This window comes from Sylvia atricapilla, chromosome W, assembly GCF_009819655.1.
Source record: "Sylvia atricapilla isolate bSylAtr1 chromosome W, bSylAtr1.pri, whole genome shotgun sequence".
Lineage (NCBI taxonomy): Eukaryota > Metazoa > Chordata > Aves > Passeriformes > Sylviidae > Sylvia > Sylvia atricapilla.
The window spans coordinates 21,079,386-21,097,935 of record NC_089173.1 but is presented as its reverse complement, the minus strand read 5'-3'; the positions used below and the strand labels follow the sequence as shown (position 1 = coordinate 21,097,935).

The window sequence follows — 18,550 nt, the reverse complement described above, 5'->3', positions numbered from 1 at the left end:
CAAAAAAAACCCCACAAACAAACCACAAAACACCAAAAAGAAACCAAAACTCAAACTGTTATCCAATATCCAATTTTGCAATGCAAAGGTGAGAAAAGAAATCTATAAAAAGGCTGTTATGGCTTAGTTTTGTTTTGCAGGTTAATTACGTAGCACTTGAAAAATGGAAAAGTGCGTTTTCACCTCTGACCAGCACAGATAAGTCTCTCCATTTTCCTTTAACATCATGGGATACTCTTTAGGCAATCTAAATAGAGACTTGCCATTTTCAGATAAACACAAGATCAAGTTTACCAGTTAGGATTTCACATTCACAGTACATAAGAAAATACACATAGAAAGGAAAGTAAAGGATTACCTTAACAAATATTTATTCACAGGAATACATATAAGTAGAGAAAAAAAGAAAAAAATAAATCAACAGAAAAGCTAAACAAATGAAATTAAGAGGATTCAAACCAGCTTTCAGTCTTTAGCTTTAAACTTGCACCCTTGTGCATTTAATTATATCACAAAGGGCCACCAACATGTGCCCATACATTCTAGATACCCTGCATTACATCCACTAACTTAAACATCTCTAAGATCATGCTGTGAACAAAACTTAGGCATAAAAGGTAATATACTGAGTGAAAAAACCCACAAATATAGCAATTGTCATCAACTTCTACAATTGTCTTTATGTGCGAATTAACATTTATGCAGTGTTTAATGGGTCTTACCATGTAACTCATTTTTAGAGATTCTGCTAAAAATCACTAGCATATAACCATGCAGAAAGCACATCACACTAACAGCACAGAGGCAAATATTTTGCACAGTTATATCAGCTTTCCACATTGTGCAGGTTACACACAATACGATATCAATCTTAATCTTAACAGATCCTAAAAAGGTATTTCAAGGCCTAATTGTTAACTACAGTACTTTATAACTATATCCTTAATAAAAATAAGATCCACAGAATCTCAGAAAAAGAATTTTAACTGCAGGACTATATTTAATTGGTAAGCTGCAACATAAGACTGGTGCCACATAGGTAAATGTATGCCAATTTCACTCTATGTGATGCAAGCATGCTACTTTCCCACTAATTTAAATTACCTCTGATCACTATGAGCCAGAATGAATGCCTGAACCTTAAACTGCATGTTAAGAATAATGCCTTACTCTAGAAATTAAAGCTAATTAATTACAATAACCAAATTATGCTACTTCAACTTTTTTAAATGCAAGAATTAAGATCTGAATCTTTCCTTTGATTTGTTCCTCCCTTTACCCCAAAAATGAAAGGAGTGACTCATTTGCAGCTTGCAGGTTTTGTCATTTTGTCCAGCTAAACCTCTATTAATTTTCGATGGGGTTTCTATACTGTACACTGCAAGTGCCTGCTTCTAATACCGACACAAGCTGCATTTTAAATGTACTAATTTAATTTGAGTTATTCATTAGCATGCAAATTATCTAGGAGTCCCATTAAGCAGGAAGAAATAATGTAGAAAATCCTAACTTAAAAAAAAAAACAAAAGAAAAAAAAAAGAAAGCCTTTTACCGTCTGTGACCTCCATTTGTAGGTTTCCTTTATTGTGCATAAAATAGTATTCCTCTTTATGTATCCCTATGGTTCAATTATATGGTTCTTATTTTGGTACAATTTCCCACAGTAATCCAGAATGAGCTGTTTTGTTAATAGACTTTTTTCTTCTTCACATCCAGTGCAGAGTTGTAATAGGAGACTATTTCTACCAACAAAGGCTCCAGATGTTAAAACATTTCCCAACATTGACTTAATACAGTGACAGCAACACCTCCCTCCCACCCCTCCCAGTAGGGTTGGGACTGTACTGTATTCCCTACTGGTTTACCCTTCCCCCCAGCAAAGGGTAACATTTTCCCTGGATGCAGAGTCTCCCTCATAGTCTCCCAGACTGAAGGACCTGCAAAAAAAGAAGATAGAGGTATAGTTAAATCTTATCATGAACCTTAACTGACAGATCAGTGCATAAAAAAAGAGCTTTTTGACTTTTTCAAGTGGTAGGTGTCAACTTTAATGTAAAAACAAATTTAAGCCTAGATTTTCCCTTTTAAGAAAAGAGGCCATTTGTACCAAATAAATTCATGAAACAACACCATATGCTTTAAAGGTAGACTGACAATTCCCCTATTGTGGCTTAGATTTAGGATAAAAGCAGCCCTATATATTCTAAAAATCTTGTGCCTTTTTAGTACAAGATTATGAGGTAGTTTGAGAAAGAATATTAACGATACCTTCTACTAACCTAACAATTTCACTATTAGGTGGATTAAACAAGATGTTTTGTACTGAGAAGACAGTATGGCTGAGACTAATTGCCAGTTTTACATCTTTGGAATCCTCTCGATTAGGATGAAAATATCCACTTATTTCAGAACTAAAATTCCCTAATTTATAAATATATAAATGTTTGAAAATGGTTTATTTTTTAATCCATTGTTCAGATAAAAATATAATTCAATTTCTTATGTCACTGACTGACAAATCTTAGGCTGACTTTTAAATAGTTGTCCATTCAACAATAGAACAGAACTGTATGACTCATAATTTCAGCACAAAAATTCTAGAGCAAGTTTAAAATTTATATAAAGACTGAATGAATAAACTTAATTTGCCCTCTTTTTATGGGTAGTATAATAATCTCTTCACAGTATCACACTACATGTGGAAAGCTTGATTTATACATTGTGAACAAACAGCATACAAAGCAAGGTAGTATAAGAATCAAAGTATTCTAGAGTGCACAGTCACTGTTCTTTTCTGAAGTTGAATCATTCTCCAGACAGAACTATAACAATCGTGAATTGATGCATAAAGCGGAACATGGAAATATCACACATCAGCATGCACAAAACATCAATGTCTACAGTCAGGAAAGTTACAGATTACAAACAACACCAGGCCTGCTGACACCTGACAGGATGCATTTTTCTCAGAGGGGAAAAAGGGTTTTTGCACTGGAGTTAGTGGGGCTCATTGATGGAGCTTTAACTAGACTGAAATGAGGAAAGAGATAAAACCAGGCTTGCCAGAGATGATCAGTGGGATGGCACACCCAAATCCGAGGGACTGAGTGCCAGTGAAATTCTTCAATCTGCCACACAAGGTATCGGCTACAATGAACCACACTTGAAATGTTTCTGTACCAGTGTGCACAGCATGAGGAAACAAGCAAGAGGAGCTCAAAGCCTTGGTCCAGTCCCTGAGGTATGGCACCATTGTGTCCTAGTTTTGTCCAGGACAGGGGTAATTTTTTACAGTAGCCAGCAGAGGGGCATGGCCAGACCCTAATGTTATTTGATGCCATCTCACCTCACTTGTGAAGGCCTCACTTGTGAGGGGAGTAGGGACTCGCTCTCTCCTTTCCAGTGGCAGGTGAAACGATCCCGTATTGTTTGACTTTCTATGTAAATAATTTCTTTCTCTTATACCTTTTGTTATTAATAGTTGGTATTACTGTTTCCTTATCTCATTGCTGTTTCCAGTAAATTGTTCTTATCTTGACCTGTGATTTTCACCTTTTTGTGCCTCTGTCTTGGGTTGCAATGCAAGATGTATTCTATTCCCAGTCTGTAGAAACTGGTTGAAGAGGTGGTTTTTTTCTTTATCTCATAACTCCGGAGGGGAGGGGGCGGGTGCCTTACGGTTAACGGGCCAGCTGTTAAAACCAGGTGGGACAGTGTTTCTTTATCTCTTCCACAACCCATTCTCCCTCCGGGGGATATCTGCTGTTAATGGGCCGCTATAGGCTCACCACATGACTGATAAAATTACACCATGCCATTGTGAGATGGTCCACCCAGTGGGAGGAGCCAAGCATTCCTACCTGGATAAAAGCTGAGATTCAGAACAGCAGAGCAGCTTGTTTTCCACTGGATTCCCAGAGGAAGACCTGAGCCATCTCACCACCACTGGATCCTTCTACAGAATCATCTCCACTCCAACAGAACCACATCTGTCACTCCAGGAGGACTTATTTGGACTGCTCCCAACACTCTGACCAACAGGGTGTCAGGTCGTATTCTGACTGTCAGTGTTTCTAGGATTTTTTTGTTTGCTTGTCTTTTTTTGTACTACTACATTTGCATTTTTAATATTCCTAGTAAAGAACTGTTATTCCTATTCCCACATCTTTGCCTGAAAGCCTCCTTAATTGCAAACTTACAATAATTTGGAGCGAGGGGGTTTACATTCTCCATTCCAAGGGAAGCTCCAGCTTTCCCCACCAGACCAAGACAGCCTCCAATTCTCAACTCCATTCCTGGAGTGGGAAGGGGAAGATGAAAGGGAGGGGAGTGAGTGAGTGGCATCTACCTTGGAATACTCTTTGTGGAGGCACTGAATTGGGGAGTACTATTCCTAAACTACAACACAGTGGCATATCAAAACCTGGTGGGATGAGTCCTGTGACTGGAGTGCCATGTTGGATGGTTACAGGCTCTTCCGGGGGGATAGGCAGGGCAAGCAAGGTGGGGAGTGGCACTGTATGCAATGGACAGGCAAATGTAGGGAGCTTGCAGTTGGCAATGGCACGGTTGAGAACCTCTGGGTAAGGATTAATGGACAAATAACATGGATGTCATCAAGGGAGTCTACTATAGACCACACAGCCAGGACAATGACACCAATCATAGAATGTTAAGGGGTTGGAATGGGCATTAAAAATCATTTAGTCTCAACCCCTCCTGCCATTGGCAGAGACATCTCCCACTAGACCAGGTTGCTCAAGGCCTTATCCTGCCTGGCTTTGAACACTGCCAAGGTTGGGGCATCCACAACTTCCCTGGGCAACCTATTGCAGCGTCTCATCACCCTCATAGCAAAAAAAATTCTTTTCATTATCTAATCTTAATTTCCCCTTTCAATTTGTAGCCATTGCTCCTTGTCCAATCATTACACTTCCTGACGAAGAGTCCCTCTTTGGCTTCCCTATAGGACCCTTTAAGATACTGGAAGGTCTCCACAAAACCTTCTCCAGGTTTAACAGCCCCAACTTTTTCAGCCTGTCTCCATAGGCAAGGTGCTGAGTCCTCTTAATCAACTTAGTGGCCTCCTCTGGACTTGCACCAACAGTTCTGTGTCCTTATGTTGGAGACAACAGAACTGTACGCAGGGGAGGGGGGTCTCACAAGAGCAGAGTAGAAGGGGAGAGTCACCTCATTTAACCTGCTGGTAATGCTCATTTGAAAGCAGCCCAGGATTCCATTGGTTTTCTGGGCTGCAAGCACACATTGCCAGCTCATATTGAGCTTTTTATCAGCCATCACCCCCAAATCCTCTGCAGGGCTGCTTTCAATCATTTTGCCCAATGTGTAGATGTGTCTGGAATTGCCACAAGCCAGGTGTAAGACCTTAAACTTGGCCTTGTTAAATTTCATGAGGTTTGCACAGACCCACCTCTCAAGACTGTCCAGGTCCCTCTGGATGCCATCCCTTCCCTCTAGCATGTCGACCACACCACACAGCTTGGTGTCATCAGCAAATTTGCTGAGGGTGGCCTCAATCCCACTGTCCATGTCACCAACAAAGATGTTGAACAGTATCAGCTCCAGTACCAATTCCTGAGGGACACCACTCATCACTGGTCTCCATGTGGACAATGAGCTGTTGACCACAACTCTGCATATAGCCATCCAGCCAGTTCTTTATTCACTGAGTGGTCTGTCCATCAAATCCATGTCTCTCCAATTTGGAGACAAGGATGTCGTACAGGACAGTGTCAAATGCTTTGTGTAAGTCCAGGAAGATGATGTCATTTGCTCTGCCTCATTCACCAGTGCTGTAGCATTACTCTAGGAGTTAATGAAAAACACCTCAAGGACAAGACATGGGTCACAGCCAGCATGGCTTCATGAGGGGAAAGTCCTGCTTGTCAAATTTAATTTCCTCTTATGACAAGATAATCCACCTAGTTGACCAAGAGAAGTCTGTTTGGAATTTCAGTAAAGCTTTCAATATACTCTCACAGTATCTTTCTGGACAAAATGTCCAGCACACAGCTGAATAAACACATCATACAATGGGTGAGCAACTGGCTCATGGGTCAGGCACAAAGAGTTATAGTAAATGGGTTTACATCAGGCTGCCAACCAGTGACTAATGGAGTTCTGCAGGGCTTCATCTTAGGCTCATTTCTCTTCAACACCTTGATAAATGACTTGGACACAGGGCATGAAGGGATACTAAGTAAGATTGCTAATGACACTAAACTGGGAGGACCTATTGACTCCTTTGAGGGCAGAGAGGCTCTGCAGAGAGACCTTGACAAATGAGAGGGATGGGCAATCACCAACCATATGGAGCTTAACAAAGAAAAGTGCCGGATTCTTCACCTGGAATGGGGCAACCCTACATGTACAGACAAACAGGAGTGCTGGAGAGCAGTGCCGCAGAAAAGGACCTGAGGGTCCTGGTCCATGGGTAGTTGGATGTGTCAGCAGTGCCCTGGCAGCCAGGAGGGCCAACCATGTCCTGGGGTGCATCAGGCACAGCATCGCCAGCTGGGCAAGGGAGGTGATTGTTATGCTCTGCTCTGCACTGGTGCAGCCTCACCTCTAGTCCTATGTGCAGTTTTGGGCATCACAATACAAGAAAGACATAAAGCTATTAGAGAGAGTCCAAAGGATGGCAACAAAGATGGTAAAGGGTCTAGAGGAGAAGCCATACGAGGAGTGGCTGAGGTCACTTGGCTTGTTCAGGCTGGAGGAGACTGAGGGTAGATTTCATTGCAGTCTACAGCTTCCTCATGAGGAGAAGAGGAGGAGCAGGCACTGATCTCTTCTCTCTAGTGACCAGCGACAGGACCTGAGGGGATGGCCTGAAATTGTGTCACAGGCGGTTTAGGTTGGATATTTGGAAAAGGTTCTTCACCCAGAGGGTGGTTGGGCTCCTCAGGGAATTGGTCACAGCACCAAGCCTGCCAGAGTTCAAGAAGTGTTTGGACAATGCCCTCAGGCACATGGTATGATTCTTGGGGTGTCCTATGCAGGGCCAGGAGTTGGACTTGGTGATCCTGATGGGTCCCTTCCAACTTAGGATATTCTGTTGTTCTATGATTAACATACCATTACTCAATGCCAAGGCAATATAATATGTGGTTATGAATGTATTTAACTTCTCATTGTTTAAGTGTCTTAACAAACTCACTTTCCTATTCTAGGCAAATATCCCTGCCTTAGACCACATCAGTCATCTACTAATTCCTAAGTCATAAGGGAGCATGTTACTTTAGTATGATGGCTTGAGGATTATAATAATCATTTTGCTTATTAAACCTAAACAGGCACATTGTTACACCTACATTTCCAACCTTATCTTGATACACTACTGTATGTATGGAAAGGTAGCTGTTCCAACATACCTGAAAAATATTAGTCTAGTGAATTAATTATGTTTCATATAATGTAAATGGGAAGACTTGTTATACAGCTCTATTTAGCAAGGAAGATTTGTGTGCTTACCTCTAATTATGGGACTGCAGCCACAGTGAATAATGTTAAACTCCATAGTAAGCTGCAAGGCGCTCTTTTAAGGGAAGAGGAAACTGGTCAGAGAAACGCCTCCAATTCTCATCTCCAACTTGATTTTTAAATCCATGAAGAATCTACAAATGAGACGAGGGAGAGAAATCAAGATAATCATTAAACAGCAGATAACACGATCATTATTTAGTAGCAGCATATGCAGTAAGCCATAAACTGCTGGATTCTGCATCTGTCCATTTGAATTTCTCAGTTTAATATTTAAATGATACTAAGAGAAAAAGGAAATCCAGGAAACTTCCTAGCCTGGTTCAGCCTTTGGGCTACTATTCATTGCTTGTCCTCCATGTGAGTGGCAATGAAGTCAAAAAGTGTAGTTCAGCGGTGATCAAAACAGACTTTAAGGCCTTGGGATGGTTGGTGAAGGAAGCAGGAGCACAGGTTATTTCTTCCTCTGTTCTTCTAGGTGCAGGCAGTGACACTGAAAAAAACAGATGGACCAAATCTACTAATGCATGGCTCCATGACTGGTGTTACTGCCAAAGTTTTGTTTGCTTTGATAATGGGGTGGCCTACATGACACCGGGCTTGCTGGATTCAGATGAGATTAATCTTTCTCAAAGGAGGAAGAGGGTCTTGGGTCAAGAGCTAGTGGGGCTTATTGACAGGGCTTTAAACTAGATATGATGGGGGAGGGAGACATCATCAGGTTTAACATTGATAAAGTGTGAGATGGCATGCCATCTCACCCATAGCAGATAGATGCTGTAGCCATTAAGAGATGCCCAGAGCCTGAAGAAAGATCAAAGGTCAGCAGGAGAGAACCTGAAGAGCAGCACAAAGAAATTCCAGCCACTCCAGACAGAAAGTCAGCTTCATCTGGGGCCCAACATAAATGCCTTTATGCCAATGCATGCAGCATGGGCAACAAACAGAAGGAGAAAAACTATAATCTTATTGGCATCACAGAGATGTGGTGTGATGATTCCTATGACTGGAGTGCTGGAATGGAAGGATACAGGCTCTTTAGGAAGGACAGACCAGGGGAGATGAAGAGGGTGTGTTGCCCTCTATGTCAAGGACCATCTAGAGTGCATGGAGCTCTGCCAGGAGATGGATGAGGAATTGACTGAGAGCTTGTGAATCAGGATTAAAGGGAGGGCAAGAACAGGTGACATTATAGTGGGAGTCTGCTACAGGCCACCCAACCAGGAAAACTGAGCTGATGAGATTTCTGCAGACAGATAGGAGTGGCCTCACATTCACAAGCCCTGGTCCTCATGGGGGACTTCAACCACCCTGACATCTGTTGGAGGGATGACACAGCAGGGCACAGGCAATCCATAAGGTTGCTGGAATGTGCTGATGACAACTTCCTTTTCCAAGTGAAAGAAGAGTCCATGAGGAGAGGTGCTATGCTGGACCTTGTTCTCACCAACAAGGAGAGGCCAGTGGGGAATGTGAGGCTCAAGAGCAGCCTTGGCTGCAGTGACCATGGAATGGTGTAGTTCAAGACCCTTGAGGCAGCAAGGAGGGTGCACAACAAGCTCACTGCCCTGGATTTCAGGATGGCTGACTTTGGCCTCTTCAAGGATCTGCTTGGTAGAGTGCCATGGGATAGAGCCCTGGAGGGAAGAGAGGCCCAAGAGAACTGGATGATATTCAAGGATTATCTCCTCCAGACTCAGGAGCAATGCATTCCAACAAAGAGGAAATCAGGGAAGAATACCTGTGTGGATGAACAAGGAGCTCCTGGACAAACTTAAACACAAACAGGTAGCTTACAGAGGGTGGAAGCAGGGTAAGGTAGCCTGGGAGGAATACAGAGAGATTGTCCAAACAGTCAGGGATCAGGTTAGGATAGCTAAAGCCCTGATAGAATTAAACCTGGCCAAGGACATCAAAGGTAACAAAAAAAGCTTCTTTAGGTACATCAGAGATAAAGGAAAAACCGGGGAAAATGTGGGTCCTCTCAGGAAGGATACAGGACACCTGGTTACCCAGGACATGGAGAAGGCTGAGGTACTCAATGACTTTTTCCCTCAGTCTTCACCAACAAGCATTCCAGATACACTGTTCAAGTTCCAGAAGATGAAAGCAGGGATTGAGACTGGGTTCAAAACCATTTAGGGCACCTGAAGGTGCACAAGTCCATGGGACCTGATGAGATACATTCACTGGTCCTGAGGGAACTAGCCAAGGAAGTGGCTAAGCCACTATCCACCATATTAAAGAAGTCGTGGCAGTACAGTGAAGTTTCCCCTGACTGGAAAAGGGGACACATAAATTCCATTTTTAAAAAGGGAAATAAGGAAGTCTCAGAGAACTACAGGCCAGTCAGTCTCACCTTGGTGCCAGGCAGGGTCATGGAGCAGATCCTCCTGGAAACTATGCTAAGGCACACGAAAAATAAGGTGCTGATTGCTGACAGCCACCATGGCTTCACGAAAGGCAAAAACAAGCCTGAAAAATTTGGTGGCCTTACATGATGAGGTTACAGTAGTGGTGGATGAGGGAACAGCAACTGATATCATCTATCTGGACTTGTGCAAAGCATTTGACACTGTCTCACATGACATCTTGGGCTCTAAACTGAAGAGATGTGGATTTGATGGGTGGACCACTCGGTGGATAAGGAATTGGCTGGATGGTCACACTCAAAGTGTGGTCAACAGCTCAGTGTCCAAGTGGAGACCAGTGACAAGTGGTGTCCTCAGGGGTCAATGTTGGGACCAGCATTGTTTAACATCTGTGTCAGTGACATGGACACTGGGATTGAGTACACCTCCAGCAAGTTTGCCAATGACACAGCTGTGTGGTGAGGTAGACACACTGGAGGGAAGGGATGGCATCCAGAGGGACCTAGACAGGCTTGAGAGGTGGGTCTGTGTGAACCTCATGAAATTCAACAAGTCCAAGTCCCATTGCCCATGGGAATCACATGAGGTTTAAAAAGACCAAGTGCTGGTGCTGCACCTGGGTCAGGTCAACTCCTGGTATCAACACAGGCTGGGTGATGAACAGATTGAGAGCAGCCCTGCCAAGAAGGACCTGGGGGTGCTGTTGGATGAGAGGCTGGACATGAGCTGGCAATGTGTGCTTGCAGCACAGAAAGCCAATTGTATTCTGGGCTACATCAAGACGTGTGACCAGCAGGTCAAGGGAAGGGATTCTGCCCCTCTGCTCTGGCGAGACGCCACCTGGAGTACTGCATCCAACTCTGGGATCCCCAGCACAGGAAGGACATGGACCTGTTGGAGTGAGTCCAGAGGAGGCCATCAAGATGATTAGAGGGATGGAGCACCTCTCCTACTAAGATGTGCTGAGAGAGCTGGGGTTGTTCAGCCTGAAAAAGAGAAGGCTTTGGGGTGACCTAATTGCAGCCTTCTGATACCTGAAGAAAGATGGAGAGGGAGTTTATACAAGTTGTGTTTGTGGACAGAAAGCTTGACATGACTCAGCAATATGCACTTGCAGCCCAGATACCAACTGCATTCTGGGCTGCATCCAAAGCACCATGGCCAGCAGGTGGAGAGAGGGGGATTCTCCCCTTCTACTCTGCTCTCCTGAGACCCCACTTGAGTATTGCATGCAGTTCTGGGGTCCTCAACACAAGAAAGATGTATTGGTAAGAAAGATGTAGAGATATTCAAGGCCAAGTTGGATGGAGCATTGAGCAACCTGGTCTAGTGAAAGGTATTTCTGGCCGTGGCAGTAGGTTGGAACCAAATGATCTTAAAAATCCCTTCCAACCCAAACCTTTCTGTGATTCTATGATTCTAATGTCTTTCTTAAAGGAAAAAACCCCAACATTTCAGTTAATGGTGACATATACAATAAAGCTACACACACAGATTTGCATAAAATATATAAATTTATATTCTATATAAATATAAATATGCATATGTGTGTGTATGTAGTTTTAATGACTATGGTCACAACCCAGAGTTAGGCTAAGCATTTTGTCAGTTGACATAGTTTATATGTTAAGATTACTGAGTTCACTTTTTTTTTTTTTTAAGCTGTAATATGTTCTCAGAGGAAAGCTGAGCCAGAACCACCACCAGCATTTGACAGAATGAATGCCTGTCAATTTCTTGCAAAAAACAAAAGTATCCCATGAGAGCTGTGTTTTTTTCCATGGAATCTGTAGAAAACTGTTAGTAAAAAGGAAGCTATTAAAATCTTTTGTGTTTTGAAAGAACAGGGATCCACAGCATAAGAGGGGGAAAAATAAATAATCAAATCTACAGGTTTCAGTCTGGACCCTCCAATGTAATAAATTAACTGAAAGCTACAAAAATTAAATGACACCGTCAAAAAGGTCTTAGTATTTTAGCTCCTCTTAATAGAAAACAATACAGTCTCTAAAGCTTTGGTTTGATTTTCTTTTTTAAACTGAAGGGTACTCAATTGTGGAACAGTCTATCATGAAAACATCCTCACAAAAAAGGCAATGTCAAAGTTAAAGCTCATGATACTGAGTTCACCCTCAACACAACTTTCAAAAGCAGAACTGTTCTTAAACAGCATGTAGCAATAATATTACAGTGTCACAAGTTAATTTATTGCTTTTCTCCCTGAAAGAGATCTTCCACAGAGAGATTCACCTCTCTTTCCTAACCCAAAGAGTCTGATTTGCCAGCTGCCAAGAAACTACCAAAAAATCTAATAATGTTCAGGTACAAGAAAAGGCACACTTTAAAAAACTTATCTTACATGACAATTTTAGCAATTGAGCTTCAGTTACAGTATTCAGATATCTTGCTTTTATAAAACGTGATACAATTAGGGTATATATCAGATCTCAACACTGGCAGCTCATGCACCTTTGCTCTTGGAAAGAGTATTTTCTCTCTTAGATCTAGTGCTCCAAAATCAACAAACCAACCAACCCACCCCCCCAAAACCCAAACACTATCCACTATCAAGAGAAACCTCGGGGGACTATAAAATTTTTTTCTCATTATTTCTAAAATGAATAATTATTGCTGGAAAATATGTAACTGGACTACAATAATCATGTATTCAACTAACATAAAAACTCATTCCAATGAGGAAGTAATCTAAAAAAAAATGTATGTCATAATTTAAAGAAAGCCGTATCTCTGTCCTTGCTTGGCAAAAACCACAAAAAATACACTTTAAAAAGCAAGGATGTCCTTAAGCCAAGTGACCAAGAAACACTGTGTCTACTTTGAATGCGTTAGATCCCACGTGGATATCCTGGAAAGAATCTGAAAAAGAGGAGCATAGCTTATTGAAGCAAGTCTTGAATGCTGAAGACCAGGACAGAAACATGTACTGAAACTGCTTTGGACAACCATTACAGACAGCATCCTGGACTTTCTTTTAAGCTTGTATTTCCTGTTTTCTTATGCTGATGCTAGAATACTCACAGCCATGCATTTCCTGACCCTGATATTCCTTTGAAGCTTCTCAGATAATTGGTCTCCTAACTAGGACAGTGAGATTTTTCTTTGATACTCAAGACAGGATTTCAATGTTCTAGTCCATTCTGATGTGCACACTTGGCATTACTTGAACAGGAAGTGCCATTATTGGCCCATAATCCAAGTATATACTTAGTAATATGTTGTTTTATCTTTAAGAGGACCATTAACTCTTGACACATACTTGCTAAAACTGGAGATTTCACTTTACAACATACAAGGAAAGCCACACTACTAAACAACAACAGCATCTGTGCATGAAACTGAAATAAGTTTATTTTGTTATGGCTTTTAACTGAAGACACCAGTGCATAAACACAATATAGTACTTTCTGTCTCTGTGTGTGTTTTGTTTATTTTACACAAGGTAAACAGTCCTTTTGCTTAAATTCTATTGACATTTTGTCTAGGGATGCATTCTTGGCTATCTCTGTACATAAGTTTCTTGAAGACTTGCTTATCCAAGAGGAATTCTGAGGAGGGTTAAGCATTCCCAAAAACTTATTTTCAGCTGGAGCAAGATAAACAGATCAGGATACTACTGGAAGATTTTTCCATTTTCAAATTTCTAGATATGTCTAAAAAAAAAATTCTCCTTGGAACAGGTGGGTCTTAAACCACACAGATCTTATTTTCTAGAAAAGAAAAAAAAAAGGGGAAAAAAAGGTTTTCTATGTCATATAAAACCCCCTGTTCTTCCAAATGCAGCCAAAATATAGTAGGCTGGACATTATAAAAATATAGGTTAAAAAAAATCAGATTTATATGATGTTTTGTTTGAAAGTTTGACTGCAAGAAAGCCTTCATGACCACAAATACAGTAAGTGCTAATACTGGAAATTGAAAACAAGGAAAAAAAAGGATCCAAAATTAACCACAGTTCAGATATACTGTCATACTAGAAACATTACCTTACAGAACATGTCTCGAAGATCATCTTTTGGGTTAATCCACGATGCAACAGCATCACAAAAAAATATAAAGTCCTATAAGATTAAACAATCACATAGGTTAGGAAACTCACGTTTATAGGTCTGAAAACAATGCCCAATGTTTGTTCTATGAACTATGCAGGATATCTGATCCTAATTCACAACTGCTTTTAGTTTTATGCCTTTATTTTCTAGTTAATTCAGACAATAATGGTGAGGTATTGTATGTTTAAGTATATGGAAATAGAAATAGCTAAGTGTAGGAATACCTTTTTTTAATCAATTTTTTATTAAATTGAACCACAGTTAAAAACACCCCAAATCAACAAACAAACACCTCTCCTCCCACACCACACTTATCTAACTAATTCTTTCAGTACACATTACAAGTTTGAGAACAAATCATCTTAATAACAATCAATAAACTCAGGATCACATTTGCAACTTACTCTCACGTATTTTCAGTTGGAAAAAAAGCTGTTGTATTTTTTTAAGCAGTGCCAGAAGTTGTTTCTGGGATATGCAGAATGTGTACATGTTCAAAACTAAAGCTACCCCAAAATCAGTATTTTGCATTACCTCCTACTATACCATTAAAACATCAGTCTTAATGATTAAGTTGATAATGCATAATTTTGGATAGGAACTGAAGATAGCAACTACATAGGAGGAGAGCTGGGATAATGAAGAGAGTCCTTAATTGCTCCCTCCGTTTAAGCTGTGTGAAAGAACAGACCGTAGAAGAGGGAAATGCTAAGTACAAGATAGGGGATAAGTGAAATGAACTGAAAAATTCAAAACAAGATAGAGGTTCAATTCTTGCATTTCAGGGAGAAGGATTCCAGGCAGAGGAGGAGGAAATTCACCTTTATTTTCCCCTTAGAAAATATTACCTTCATACAGCTTTACCTTGGAGCTGCACAGACTAAAGAGCAAATTATATTCTATTCTTGAGATATACAATTTATTTCAAAGAAATGCATCTTCCTTGTCATATTGACTATTTAAGCAATATATCCAAAGTTGAAAGAGAATCTTCCCTGCCCAAGTTTTAAGAATAAAGGGGTGTTAATTAATTTTGTTCTGTTTCTTTTTTTAAAAGTCTAGATTGTATCTGAAAAATAGGTTTCTGTATGTCAGTTTTTGCCTTGTATTTTCATACATATCATCAACATAAAAAAGACTGACAGAAGTATCAAACTACAGTTAATCAAAGTTCATTATTGATATATTCCTTGTAAGTAAAAGACAAAAATGAATTTAACAATGCTGTCTTTTCCTTTCCATAGGTGATAATTACTGAAGCAGAAATCCTGAAGTATTATGATATATATAATTTGAAATATAAACACTTTGGTCTCCTTGATGCCTAAAAAGAAGTTACAGCACATACTACTGGGAATTGACATCAAGCTAAATTTTTTCATACTCCATACACAGCTTTCACTAAATTTCACATGAGCAAAGAAAAAAGAAGTTAAGATCTATTTATATATCTTACTTGGACTACTCCACTGGGGTTGACTGAAATCATGGTACATATCCCACGGAATGCTGAATCCTTTTCCTCGTTGTCTCTTATATTTCGCAGAGAAGTACACCTAGTAAGTTGGAGAGCAAAACTTAACTAATTCTATTACTTTTTCATTCAATCAAGTCAGGATTAGATGACAGCATTTGATGGAATAAGTCACACTGAAAAGATTATCTGAAACACTATTTTGAACACTTAGAAAGATACTTGTTGCACACAGTATTTACTAGTATATTCCCATTAGATATCATCTACAGAATCTTGCTCTCCTGTTGCACTATATACAGTTAGAAAGTGTGACCTGTATTCCATTAAATACAAAAGAAACACATATATAAAATAATTATAGAAACTATCATTATTAGAAGCGGAACATATACTATTGCAATATGAATTATGTTAGATATCACTTAAAGAACAATTATTTAACTTTTACAGCAGCAAGCAAGCTATTTTATACATAACAAGTATAGAAATATATTCCTCACAGCAATTCAAGCCTCAGACTGGATTTCAAGTAAAGTAATGCACAGTTAAATTTGAGTGTATTTGCATGCATTGTATTATCATTCTTGTGGATTTTAAAATGCTCTTTCATAGTCAAGCTTTAACACGCAAGCATGTGACAATCTTATCCCATGCATAAATTAGTCGTTAGCCACAACATAAAGAATACATGACAGTGCTACTAAAAACTCACAAACCTGATAGGACAAGATTAGTCACATGGTTGGCAATGATTAAGGATTGAGATTTTGTAACCAACTGAAAATATATCTAAAAGTGAGATAGAAGAAAGAAAGAAAGAAAGAAAGAAAGAAAGAAAGAAAGAAAGAAAGAAAGAAAGTGAAGAAAAATGAATTAAAAAAAAATTTTGAATAATACACACCAGGGTCTTATAAACTGCTGTAGCATGGGGGCCACCTCTTGAGGACAAACGTAACCAAGACGACCAATTGTTATTGCTAAGGTAATGCAATCACGGTTATACACCACCAAACGCCAACCAAGACATGAGCAAATGAGGGGGGGAGGAGAAAAAATAAAGAAAAAACAACAAATAACTCAGAAACAGAAGCCAACAGAATCTGTATATGATAGTAAACATAAGATTTCACCAGTGCTGTTTATTACAACCCCTTGAATAAGAGGCAGCAACATATATGGTATAGTTTCCAGGGTAAAAGAAAAATTAAATAAGTAAATGAGAGAACACCAAAAACCACAATTTGAAATACAAAGGCTTTCTGATGTAAGCAGTCATTCTGCTCTCTTCAGAATCACCTCTTACAGTAAATTTATCTACTATACACTCCAAAGTTTTTAATAAAAAGTAGTATTATGGATACTATTGATAGAAAGGAATTAACCATTTTCAGATTTAGTATCAAGTAGTTCTAAATATTTTATTTTTTCAGTATTTAGAATTCAAGATTTTAATAGGCCTACTATCAGTAAAAATACATTTATAAACACTTTTACATGGAATACATTGTGGTGTATCTAATAAACACTAAATAAATTAAACACTCTCAGAGATGCAAATATTTGCTTTCTTCATAATCATGTAGAAAAATTAAAGTGGTTGCTAGCTCAAAGCAACTGACTGGAGAAAATTAATTTTTAATCCAAATACTTCTCCTGTTCAGAAAAACTTCCTCATAAAAGTTGTATAATAATCTGACTTCTGATACAAAAGTATAAAGACAAAAAAAAAAAAAAGTAAAACTGCTTCTCTGAATGATTAGGTATTATGGTCCTTTATTCTGAGGGCCAGACTGAAGATAATATCATCATGCAAGTGTGTTTTAATGGTGTTTGCTCAACTCACAAAAGATTATTCTTTAGAAAAAAGAGAAGGTGAGAAATAATGTATCAGGATTACTTGAAGCAAAATACATGAATAATACTAAAATCCAGCAGATTTATATGAAGCAGAGAAAAGAAACCTATGTTCAAGGGACATACTATGCAACACTAATTAACAGGCATTTGTGAACAGTTTCATGAAACATGCAATAAAGCAGATGATGCTTTCTCCAATAAAAGTTTAGTGTAGGATAAACTAGTGGTTAAAATGTACCCATTCCATGAAAGCTACATCTCACCAGTAATGTACTATTTTGCCCAGACATTACTTGATTTCAAATTTTCAGCAGATCTGACATAAAACTTTTTTTGAAGTGATACTTTCAAATGAAAGTGCACTTTTAAGGTTTATCTGTAAATTCTCACAGCTAGAGTCTGTATGAGGAATAGTAATTTCTGTCAAAGCTTAACTTTTTGGCATGTACTTATTATTTTCCATGCTACTATTTTACTTAAGCTGATCTCATGTTTCCATAACAGAAATGTTTTCATAACTCATTACATAACAACCTACAGTAGAAAACATTAATACTCTTGCGCATACCAATGGCATATAGCACAATATCCCACAACAAACTTATAATTACACCACACTCAACATTTATGTGCAGTTATGTGTCTGCATTTAAAGTAACTATTAAGATACTAAAAAAATGTCAGTGTTTGGATGCCTAAAAAAATTCTCTAGCAGTGATGGAAGCAAACTTTTAGGTACTGGATGTTTCTCAGATACAGATATTACATATCCATCAGTGCAGATGAAGGGGGTTGGGGGCAAGGGGTAAGAAAAATTATATTGCTATACTATTCCATGGTGCATTTCATAACAAGCAATTAGCATGAAAATTATCTTTTCAAAAAGCATTTTATAAGAAGCTATTATATGACAGACAACCAGGCAATTTTTCCTTCAAGTTCACCTTCCATACTAAATGAGGGGATGGGGAGTAGAGAATACTGAAGGAAAAATATGCATAGAAAGAAATCCCAATTTATCTCATACTTAGCTCAAGCCTAAATGTAACAAGCACTGAATTTGCATAATTTTAAATTATGTCCAGTATAATGACTAAGCAATAATTTTTCTTACAAGACAGTTTTCAAACAAAAAAAAGTCAAAAGATTCTCAATTAGTAAAATAGTAAGCCTGAAACCTGCTAAATTATTAATAGTTTTGCTGAAGTATGGAAGGTGCTCTTCATACCAGAACGTGCTCTCTATAAATGCAAAAACTAAGCCTCAGAAAT

General features: G+C 39.2%; 1 protein-coding gene across 1 annotated transcript in view; it reads right to left on the bottom strand.

Annotated features, from left to right (window-relative positions):
• Positions 1–347: 347 nt before the first annotated feature.
• LOC136373265 (transportin-1-like) overlaps positions 348–18,550 on the bottom strand; it is an 87,758-nt gene continuing 69,555 nt past the window's right edge. The window contains exons 21-25 of the mRNA XM_066338171.1: positions 16,324–16,399; positions 15,402–15,501; positions 13,880–13,954; positions 7,495–7,637; positions 348–1,937 (exon numbers count right to left, since the gene is read on the bottom strand). Of these exons, the coding sequence (XP_066194268.1) occupies positions 7,530–7,637; positions 13,880–13,954; positions 15,402–15,501; positions 16,324–16,399 (359 nt within the window). The 3' untranslated portion in view covers positions 348–1,937; positions 7,495–7,529. The remainder of the gene's footprint in view (positions 1,938–7,494; positions 7,638–13,879; positions 13,955–15,401; positions 15,502–16,323; positions 16,400–18,550) is intronic.